This window comes from Apaloderma vittatum, unplaced genomic scaffold (assembly GCF_000703405.1).
Source record: "Apaloderma vittatum isolate BGI_N311 unplaced genomic scaffold, ASM70340v1 scaffold8222, whole genome shotgun sequence".
In the NCBI taxonomy this organism is placed as follows: Eukaryota; Metazoa; Chordata; class Aves; order Trogoniformes; family Trogonidae; genus Apaloderma; species Apaloderma vittatum.
In genome coordinates this window covers 1-11,753 of record NW_009701829.1, presented here as the reverse complement: position 1 = coordinate 11,753, position 11,753 = coordinate 1, and the positions used below count along the sequence as shown (strand labels likewise).

The 11,753-nt window shown below is 38.5% G+C and overlaps 1 protein-coding gene across 1 annotated transcript; it reads right to left on the bottom strand.

Moving 5' to 3' along the window:
* Window positions 1–376: 376 nt before the first annotated feature.
* LOC104281338 (3-ketodihydrosphingosine reductase-like) lies at window positions 377–5,806 on the bottom strand (the record flags this gene model as incomplete). Its single annotated transcript, XM_009879299.1, has 4 exons — window positions 377–472; window positions 624–689; window positions 4,566–4,622; window positions 5,717–5,806. Coding segments are annotated over 4 exons (309 nt in total), but the record flags the coding sequence as incomplete, so codon positions are not given.
* Between the last annotated feature and the right edge of the window lie 5,947 nt (window positions 5,807–11,753).

Here is an 11,753-nt window from a genome sequence, read left to right as displayed (position 1 = left end):
TATAATTTCACATATTATATATAATATATAAAAATACATTAAAAAAAATCTTCACCAGAAAAAGATCATGTGAAATTCAGTGCCTTTGACAGTGCATTACACTATAAAAATGCATGCCACACTTTTCTGCCATCTTGAGGACTCTGTCCCAGAGGGAGAATTCGCTGTTGTGACCCGTCAATGGACCCATAGTTAGGTGAGAAATTAGAGGCAGTCCTCACAAACCTGAAGATACATTTTAGTTCTGACAGCTACCACAAATCAAGTGTACCACTACTCATACAAAGTCTGCAAAGACACAAGATTGCAATCTAGTAGTTAGAGTAGTTGAGTAAAAAATAATCATCACATAATAAAATAAAGTGTAATAACTCACTTCAAAGGAATTCACTTCAATATCCTCAAATTTTCCTGTAACTGACGTTCCTGCACAGTTTACAAGCATGTCAACTGGACCCAGCTTCTCTTGAGCCTAGAAGAGGGGACAGAGGTTAAGATGTTCGTTTGCAGGAAAAATATCTTCCTAGAACATCAGAGTCATTAAAAGAAACTACCTGCACTAGAAATATATCACACACAGATAAGATTTTTGAGATACATTGGTGAATCAATGAATTCCTCACCTGTTTTAGAACATTCTCCACCTGTTCGTAGTCTTTAGATACATCAACAGAAATACACAGTACAACCTAGAAAGGCAAAGAACATTTTTACAACAGAGTAAGTATAGTAACGTTGACTCTGAGCCTTTCAAAAATGAAACAGATCCCAGTGATGTAACTTTTCCAGAAAAACAGAAAGTCTTTTTGACAGGACACTGGGTGCTTCTCCCACACTGAAGAAAGCCCCCTCCAAGCTCCTCACACACACACACACTGTAGTATAATGAAAGATTATATTAAGAATGAATAAGCACTTCAGGATCTTTAAAGCAGATACTCACGTGCAAAGTATCATTTCTAATTTACTGTACTAAGACACACTATGACTTATTTACATCAAGTTTAGCAAAAACTATTCTAAGGCAGTCAAAATTTCACAGTGCTACATTTAACTTTCATCAGCGTTACATACAGGTCCAACCATTTGCATGGCTTAGGCTCCTCTTTAAGAAAAGCTACTTTTTTTTCCCCCCACATCATAGAAAGGCATGGTTGCAAAGTATTGTTATGAAACTGCAGCATCAGCGCTGCAAAAAATATTTTCCAGAATTTATAAAGCAAGCATTAGAAACCTGCTAACTTTAACGCTGGCAATGCATGTTGTCTCCGTTTTGTCTGGGTTTTTTTGTTTTGTTTTGCTTTTTTTAAAAAAAAAACAGTAGTAAACTTAGTTGCACACTGTTTAGTTGAGGCACATGAAGGATAAAACTAAAAAATTCTATGAGAAACTGACATTGTCACAAATATGTAAAAAAACCCCACGTGTATATGTTTATTCCTTGTCTAGAAACCAGAGATTAATGGTGTTTAGTTTGAAAGACACAGAACAATGAAAATTAGCATTGTCCCTATGGCAGGGAGCTGGGAAGGACCGGACAACATAAAACACGTGACACTGATATCTAAGTTTTGTTGCAGCTCAAGGTTAGGCACTATTTTTCTTGAAAGTTTCTCATTGCTTTCAGCACGATGACCTCTGAATCTATGTTTTGAAGCATGTTCAAATAAACTTCTGGCAGAAGGAAGCACTGCCTTTGGGCTACCACTTACACACTCTAAAACTCCAGCTTGGCCAGGTACAGACAAACAAGCTACCCTCTGTGCTGAGCACACAGTAGGGCTTCTGCGTAATTCGTCATCTTGAAAGGAAAACCAATCACATATCAAAACAAAAGGAGGGAGGAGTCTTGTACTCCTGTTGCAATTTCTAGCCTTTCTGTTATTTTGGTCAATTCATTTAAACTCAGGTGATACAAATTCATCACCAGTTTGTAACAAGTATGATGGTACCCACTTGTCAGGGAGCACGTGGACGCATATACACACACAAAAAAGCAGCTTAGCCCAGTGTAACTAACTGCTTTGGCAGCTAGCTATTTGTCAGGTCTGCCTCTGGTCAGACTGTAACACTTCCAGCTGCATAAACAGAACTGCTTGCCATTCCTGTACAGCAGGTTGGCTATTCCTGCCTCCCAGCACTGTGTGCACTTGGACAAGAGGGTAAACTTGTGGTGCAAGTTACTGGTGGGTCTGCACGCATCTCCCTTTAAGGCATTTATTACATTTTGGAAATATTTATCTTTCACATAAGTTTAAGAAGAAAACAGCAGATGAATGAAAGTGACGGTGATTTATTATCTGGATGTCTTTGCAAGATCAGTGGGAAGGTTGAAAAAAAAAAAGTCACAGCTCTCTCCGAAAATTGGAGCAGCTGTTTAATACCAGATTATCATTCATACTGTGAACACCACACTTGGGAACTATCACAGCTTTTATTGTCTACTATCACATTATACAATCCACATCTTTGCTCCTATTATCAGATGTTCTTATTCTACAATATTTTTATTGCATTATTTATCAATGTGATTACTTTCACTCCAAAGCATTCACTGTAGATCCACACACCTAGGAGGTGCCAGAAACAGTCTAATATCCTCAGCCCTGTTCCTCACCTTTTGTTCTAAATATTGCATGGTGTTGGGTAAAGCTTTCACAATAAAAGATCAAATCAACTCACAGTGAAGTAACGAGGAATATTCTATATTAGGAAAGGGATTAGAAAGATATTGCAAAGGAACCTCTAAGGGCAAGGATTTTGCTCCACTGCATACCTGCGCCATGAAAGCCTGCACTGTCAGACCTCTAAATAAATCGCTCGCAAACTCAAATGCTAAAATGTCTGTAGATGTCAGACCTGGCTGTCAGCACAACCTGGTTTCATGGATATATCCAAAAGCTGAATGGTGACAACATATGCTCACATAAAAAGTAATCTGTCCTGAGGATCTTTGCCTCTTAGCTCGACATGTGGTAAACAGTCTCTGCGCACACGACCCAGACCCGACAACGTCCTTCTCTCCACTTCCAGCAATCTCTCAGTTTAGCTGCCCTCACTTCCCAGCTTCTGATCTGCTGCTCCAGTGTGAGCTCTGCCCCAGACTCCTTACTCTTCTCAGTTCTTTGGGTGAATTTAAGCCAGGCTGGCTTCCCTGTGACCTTGCCTACAACCCAAGAGCTGCAGAAGAGCCAGCCTACCCATTGCTCCCGTTTGTCCGTGCCTAACCCGGCTGCAAGTCGAAAGCTGCTCCTGCAAAAGCAGTCGTGTTCAGTCTGCACTGGAGTTTGCTCAGCCTTGAAGGTACTTTCGGAGATTTTTAACTGCAACTCTCATGAACATGCACCAAGTAATGTTCTTTTAAAAAGCCTGCATCTATCAAGCTTGAACAGATCTTAACAAGAATATCCTTGACACAGTGTTTGACAAGGGATTAACTTTTAATGCTAAGCTTGGGAAACTACTAGAGCAGCTAAAGGAAAATGGTGATTTGGATTTGCTGGCATTTTTTTGTTTGGTTTTTTTTTTTTTTAAATGGGCAAAACATGGTTTCTCCTCACCTCAAATGGCTTAGTTTTTCAAACAAAGTTGATCTGAATAAGGCCACATGCACAGGAAAAAAAAAAAATCAACTTGAGCTATTTGACAAAAATATAAGGAAGTGAAGACAGAATCTTATCTTATAAATGGAGATAAGAAAATTTTATATCAGCTAATAGTAACATTATTGCTTGAATATTCAGCTTTTTCCATTCCTTCTTTTCCACAGAATATCTAATTAATCAATTCAAATCCCTTTGCACAGACAAGTAAATTGCTTGTATTTTTAATCATGAAAGTAACCAAAAAGTTCTAGAAAACAGAAAAGGAGAAGTCAAAGATGTTAACAGTCTCAATACTGTTTCCCCTCTTCCCCTGACTTAGTACCACAAAAAAATAATTTTAGCATTTCATCTTGAAGCTGTGTATTTTGAACATTAACAAGCTTATCTATTTTTAAGCTGGTACCTCCAGAAGTTCTTAAAAAGCACGCCTTTTTGCATGAGTGCAGGATCAATTCAAAGCAGCTTCAGTGTTTACAAGCCTCAGAACTTCACAAATTTAACTTGTGTACCTGTCACAGAACTTTGCCAGGAAAAGGAATGCAAGTATGAACTAAACCTGGAAATGAGTATCTAAACATCTTTCCCCAGACAACTGTTGTATTTAAGAATTGCAAAATGTAAGAGATTTTGGAAAAAAAAATAATAATTCTTCCACTTGATCTTGAAGAACACAGATGCTTATCAAGTGACGGTAAATTGCAGCTACCCAAAAAGTGTACTACACCTACAGCTGAAGTCATCAGACTTTTTCTCTAGGAAAAGCAGGCTAAATGCATTAGCTAGGCAACAGCAAGCGTAGCAGAGATCAGAACATCTCACGTAAACAAATTGGTATTTTTGAATTCCAGTACTGAGTCCTCACTCATTTCTGTCAGACAGCTTTGTTTTAAAGACAGGACTACAGAACCCCGTTGTGGGGACAATCTTAAACAAAACAGCCAGTGCTAGCAGTGATCTTACCTGCTTGTCATTAACACAGTATTTTTCTATTTCCTTCTTTGTCTGCAACAGCTTGTTCTGAAATGGATAAAAAAAAACCCAGATAAAGCACGGCAGTGCTGAGAGCAATACTAGTCTTCAGTATTGAAATAAGGCTTAAAAGCATTCCCCCAAGTCACCTAAAGATATCCTCAACTAAGTATAACACTGGAATATTGTCGTTTTACAGATTTATGAATAGATGACGAAAACATGAGATCTATCAAGCTACCAGAACTCACGTATCTGTTTTGCACTTCCACTTTTAAAGCCAGTAATTACTCTCTATAATAGATTTAATGCTTGTGCTTCATATAACTACAGGGACTACCCAAGACTGTAGATAGTAATTTTTTTATTCTATTCTATATTTATGTAGTACTACATAAACTATTCTGAAGATCACTGTCATGGAATTATTATAAAAATTAAATTAAAAATTGGCAAATTCAAGCTGTCATAGTTCAAGAAAACAGTGTTAATTCCAGCTGCATTCAAGATTATGCAAAGTAAGTTCTGAAGTATAAGCACATTATCAAAGACTGTTGGGACTGAGGTGCCCCCAAAAGAGTCAAGTACTGAATAAGTTTTTTTCTTTATAAATAAAATAACCCATTATGGAAACAGTCATTCCAACTAAATTCTGAATATTTCTTAGTTAAAAAACCCCAAACCATAAAGCAATGCTTCCTCCTCTAAAGCTGTGTCAATGAACATTTTTTCACTTTTAAATACTGTAATTTAATGCTGATTAGACACCAAAATATTTTGTGAATTTTAAGAATTGTCTTTAAACCCCTACTTATCATTTTTTTTTCTACAGCTTTAAAGAATATGGTTTTTCATGCTTTTGTCCTCTGCCACAGGTCTAGATAATGAAATAATGAATGCCATTAACAGATGTGATAGCAGTGGCAGAGTTTTAAGGGAAGCTAATCACAAATTTCATGCTGGGCTACACTCCTTAAAAAGGCAGCCACCTCTGCTATTCAAATGCATTAATTTGAAATGCTTCAGATCCCCTTAAAATACACACTGAAGAAAGTACAAGTAATTATCAATTCCAAAATTATTCCTCACCTATGAAGATTTTGTGAACAGAGCTCAGTCAGTAAAAATACACATACACTTACCTCATCCCTTGCAATCAGCGTGATGAAAGCACCTTGCCTATAACATTCAATAGCAATACATTTTCCGATTCCACTGGAGCCTCCAGTTACCTAAAAGTTATTTGAAAATAGCAGTGTTAGTCGACTACCATCATCCCTTCTCACATAGGATATGAGGCAAATCAAATGAAAATATTATAAAATATACAGAGATGAAAGTATCACCTAATGAGCCATGAATACAGAAGATATAAGAAAGTAAGTTTACTTTTTGAGTATGAATGAAAAATAAGATCTGAATAGATTGGTGTCTGTTTCTGCACCAAAACAAGTTTTACCTCAGTGGTGTTTTTTGCTCAGTTCTCACATCAGGCACACTTAGACCCACTCCCACATGGGCTCTCTCACATGCTTCTGACTAAGTTCTGGATGTCATTTCTAAAAGCAGTAGTCATAGTTTAAATTCGTTATTAATGCCAGCCAATTACAGATTGCCCTTCCAAACCTGCTCTCAGTAGAAACTCTTTGTAAAATCAACAACTGTAGATTCCCTGCTGAAGATATTCTGTAAAAATAAACCTGAAATGCCTTCTTTCTTACCGAAATAAAAAAAACTAATAAAAAAAAAAAATCTATTATTTCAACAGTTGGCACTCTGTAGAGCATTTGTCCATCCCCCAGCCTGGACCCTGACCTGTCCCCGTCATCCCACAACTCCAGTTTTATAGGGATGCAAGCACCTAAACTTCCATTATTTTCTATTTTTCCTCTAAATTGTAACACTGAATAGTCTTATACACAAACAGGAAACTAATAAGTCAATATAGACAAACACAGGGTGAGGACTACAGCCCTGCATATGTCGCAGGAGAATGCACAGCCAAATGGTGCTAATATGCAGGTTTAAAGTCACCTTAACAACTCACTACACACAGTAAACCTGCTTACGAACTGCAGGTGGAACGAGCTGCAGACGACAATCCTGACCTCTCCTTTTGCCCAAAATAAAAATGTCTGCCTGTCTGACATTGCCTTTAGACGACTTGTTCACTTAAGCCCAGTCTCAGTCTGCAAGTGACCTCAAAGGGTCCTTAAATACTGCTGTCTTCCTTACATACACAAATTATTTGAATTTCCTTTTCACGGAATATTAAGAGACTATAATTGAGAAGATATTGACACAAAATGCCTAGAAGCATTTATTGTAAAAAAAAAAAAATCTGTTGACAAAGAGTTCCGAAATACAGATTTCCTTGTAATTTGAAGTGATTCAGATTCAGAAATCTTAATTTTTGTTATCAAAATCTTTAAAAATACTTCAGAGAAAGTAAGATATCACCTCCATTTTATTAAGAGACTATAATTGAGAAGATATTGACACAAAATGCCTAGAAGCATTTATTGTAAAAAAAAAAAATCTGTTGGCAGAAAGAGTTCCGAAATACAGATCTCCTTATAATTTGAAGTGGTTCAGATTCAGAAATCTTACTTTTTGTTCTTTATCCAAATCTTTAAAAATCCTTCAGAGAAAGTAAGATATCCCCTCCATTTTAAGTATGAGAAAACAGTGGCATTGAGCTAATTAGCAGAGGAACGAAGAAGCCAGTCTCTAAGTGCAGAACCTGTCAAAAGCTCTATGTTGTCTCCTCATTTGCCAGTGCCTCGGTTTTGTTTTCAGAGATGTATTATCCTTAAAATTCCTTCCACTCCTGGAGGCAGTAAAGTGAGAAAAGTCAGAAGTGCAGTGCTGTGAGTCACTAAACTCTTCTTTCCTATGAGATAGCTGCTTCTCATTAGCTTCTGACTCCCTCTGCAAGATTAGCTTCACAGTATACAAGCCTTGGAGGATGACTCCAAATTCATGTCCTGTTCTAGAAGCGTGACAGCTGGTCTGGAACATTCTCAACCAAGGATGACTGCTTTCAAAATGAGTGAAGTCTGCAAGAGCACGAGCGTTAGGGATTTGGGACTTCAGCAGAATCCCAGAATTAATTCAATGCTTCATGATGGAAAGATGTTAGGAATTTCAGTGTATTTGCAACATTGCTTCCAAGATTTCTCTGCATTCCCGAACTGATTAAAAGACTCGGTTCCACACGTTCAGGCAGACCTGGGTTCCACTGCATTCCTGAGCTGCTTCTACAGATTTTCAACAGCAGCAGGTACACCATCAGCACATGAACTAATCAACGAGCATGGAAGACTGCTCCAATTCCAATTTTTGGCATAGCACCGAGACATAGCTGATTACTACCTGCACAAACTGCTGAGTATCATGAACAGGTCAACTACGCCAGTGCTTGAGGAATTCTTTGAAGGTGAAGATACTGGCACCAAGCCTCTGGCTTGTCAGACAGTACTAACATTAGTTTCCGAAAGACAAGGTCTTAAGTCATGCGAGAAATGGAAAAAGGAAGTTTTTATCCAAAGCCACACCAAGAATACTGGATAGGGCTCAGGTCAGATAGGTCAACGACAAAAGGCAGTATCGATTAGCTGGGAACTTCAGCATTTAAGTGGGAAGCTGTTATTAACACACACATTTTCAGAAACATTCGCCATGAATGCTAATGTAACCGAAAAAGTAATCCGTAACTCTAGTCAAAATTTGGCTTCATGTCGCAATGAAGTTAGCCTAAGCAAACCTATGAAGTCTGGGTAGGCAAGTTACTCCTAACAGATGCTCAGAACTGAAGTAGGAGCACACCCCTACTCCATTAAACAAGATGTTATCAGACTTGGCTAACCTTTGTGCCAAGAGCTCTGCAGTGCTACTGTGTTTCATTATCGCCAGACACTTGAATTGCCACGGATCCTTTTTCCAAATTTCAGTTGTAACCCAGCCTTGGAGGAGTTGGCAGAAGGAAAAATCTGGTCACAGCAACTCACGACACAGACCAATCTCTTGATAGGAAGGGACAATTACATCCCAGTATTAATTCAGATGTTCAGAATGCCATACTACAGCTCCTTGAGCAGTTGCATTGAGTTGCTTCCATGTTTGAGAAGAACAAGTACCAAAATAGCTATTCAAAAAACTGGCTCCAACCTCTCAAGTTATGATCCCTGATAACAGAGTTCAGTTTTCAGTGACTGTAGGCTTTACTTCCCCCTAAATAAATGAAAATACTGGGGTGAGGTACAAAAAATTGTTGCGTTTGACTTTTAAATTTGAGATGCTGGAAATTTGCTTCAAATGACAAGACAATCCAACTCCAGATTAAAAGAACCGTCACCAAAATCTGATCAAAATCAAGACTTGATTGGTATGGTACCTCCAACAGCCCTTATTAACTTCCACTTAGCACTGGATGTAAGTTGGCTTTGTGCTTTTAGTGCTCTGACAGAAGGTATTTAGTTCCTCTGCAACAGAACATCCCTGTAATCTGCTCTGAGTGGTCAGTATGCCTGACTAGACTCAAAATGACCTCTCGTCGATCCAAACCACAGATCCTATCGCTCCCAACATGAGCTACAATGCCAAGACACCAAGAATTGGCTGTCCTTAAAGCTGACTGCACTTGGCGAACTGGGCTCTGCACAGGAGCGGTGAAACTACCAGACTAGAGATGTCCTGGGCACTGGATTTGGCATCATCATCCTGAACTGTGCCCAAGCAAAAGGCTCTTTTCAATCTGAATGGGAGACAGGCCCAAGCAGAGAACGTCTTTACATTTCCTGCTATTGTCAGCCCACAAGCTCTGATAAACTGCATTCATATCTCAGAGATCTCAGAGGTTTTTCACAGAAATTTAAACTTAGTTTTAGAAAGGCTAAGGCTGAAACAAGGGAAAGGTAGGTTAACACTGATATTTCAGGAAAATAGATAATAATAAAAAATAATTTAGTAAATTTACAGAAGGCTGCTTTTGCCTCAACACCTTACCGTTTTGTTGCATTCTGTTCCATGAAGCAAAGTACATTCATAGAGAAATCCAAAAAAAGCTTGCAGAGGGAAAATGTGTAGGGCAGGTGTGACACTCCTGACAAACAGCAGTTAAATGTGACGCAAGTGAGCGTGATGCACACGAAGCAGTCACAACTGCTTTATCCTATTTTCTTTATCTTGTCTACTTCCATCAGCTACCAAAACAATAGCTTATTCTCACAGAATAAGTGATGTGTGGCTAGCGCGTGGCCTGAGACCCAAGGGGAGAGTTAAAGTCAATGGCAAAATAGAAGATGTATAAAACAGCCCTCCAGATTTTAAATCACGGAGAAGTTCAGCAGAAGAAGTAGTAACTCTCCAGCATAAAAATAACTTTTATAATATTTATTCGAGAAAGCTTTCCTAGTCGTGACAGAAACTAAGCAAGTAGTATTAAACATCTAAAAAGCATTTTCTTTTAAATAACAAACCTGACGCTTGAGCCAATTTCATAGCAGGGAAGTCCTTTTTATTTAACAGTGCTCACTGTGGGCAGTGAAATACATAGCAGATAAGACAGGGGAAAAAAAAAAACCCGCAAGATTAAACCATTAGTAATGCGGAGTTCTGTAGACTCTCACTGAATAACTCCAAAACAATTGCTCCATATTTTGTTAGTTTGCATGAACACTTCAAGAGCATCAATAAAGTCAAAATAAAACACACCGTTCTGTAAGTGGTGACCTCAGTAAAGCTGCTTACCTGCACATTTTGATTTGTATCAACAAGTGAAATATATCTAGTATTTTCCTCCATCAATATATTAATAGTTAATATAGTTACTTCTCTAGCTGGGCTCCCAATTTTCTAAGACTTGCAGGAATACTGTTTCTGAAACTTCGCCTGTACAAACAGAACTTAAACTGACAGTGTAATTAGTGGGAGTGGTTACGTGGAGGTTTATCCAACAGGAATACTCTCGTAATTTTTAATGAGCTTTTTTTAATGAACGATCCTGATTAGAAAAACCACCATAGTAGCTTTTAAAAAGTTTAATCACAAAGATCACACAAAACACCATTAAATTTGTTGTTTGCTGTTCTATCTCTGCAGAAAAGTTGCAGAAGCCCCTTAAGTCTGCTTCACCTTTGTTTTCACACAGTATTGAAGGGTTCCTAAAATGTTATTGCAGTGTTGCTCTTTAACGACCATTACTTCTATAATGTAAGGCCATAACCAGAGAATGTTAATACAAGCTCAAACACACCTCCCACAGCATACAATTCTGTACAGCCAGTTGCAGCACGCAAGTAACATCTATTGCATTAAAGCAATTTGGGAATACTGTTATAACTCGGACAGGTCTACATTATTCTGAGGGCAGGTCCATCCTCCAAAGAGGAGCTCCAAAAGTAATAATGCAAAACTCAAAACACAAAAAAATAGTTCCATACAGAGCCCATAAAAAAATAAAATTAACTTGGGAGCAGCTGTAAATTCACTTACACCTAAAAGGTGTAACTGCTGGATTATCCCAAACTTCCACTGTAATAAAGGGCACCTGCAACTGCTACATAACCCTTATAAGCAAAATTTAACCAGTTAACTACAGCTTCTCTTCGCAGTACATACCTTAGTGATGTAAAGCTAAATTAAGAAGGCTGATTCTGGGACCCCAACTATTTCAGACGCTCAACTCATTTGCTCTCATGCATCCAAAGTCACTACTCTGTGATCCACCTGGATATTGTTTCTCCAAGCCCCAAGCCACACACCCACGTAACCTGGAGCTGGACCGTTTCAACAGTTCGTTCTTCGGAAGACTTCCTTCTAAAGACTTATTTCTACCATCCTGACTACAGTCAAAATATTGCTCAGAGATCTTGATATCCATCTACTTAAAGACGAAAAGGTGCAGGAGTGTCACTGATTACTTGCTTTTTACCAGTCTCCCCATTTCCTCGCATCTGACTTGTTTTTAGACCAAGGACGCTACAGATTCTGCACACACACTACTTAAAATACCTTGGGAGACGCTGAAAAGAAAATAAAGCTTAACCGGCAACTTGCAGAACACAAAAAGAACGTCTCAAAAGAAAAAAACAACAAAGTCAACGTTACGCCAGAAGATGGTTTGCATTTCTGGTGACTCAGAGGACCGCCTGGAGCCAACCGCGACAGCCGGCGGCC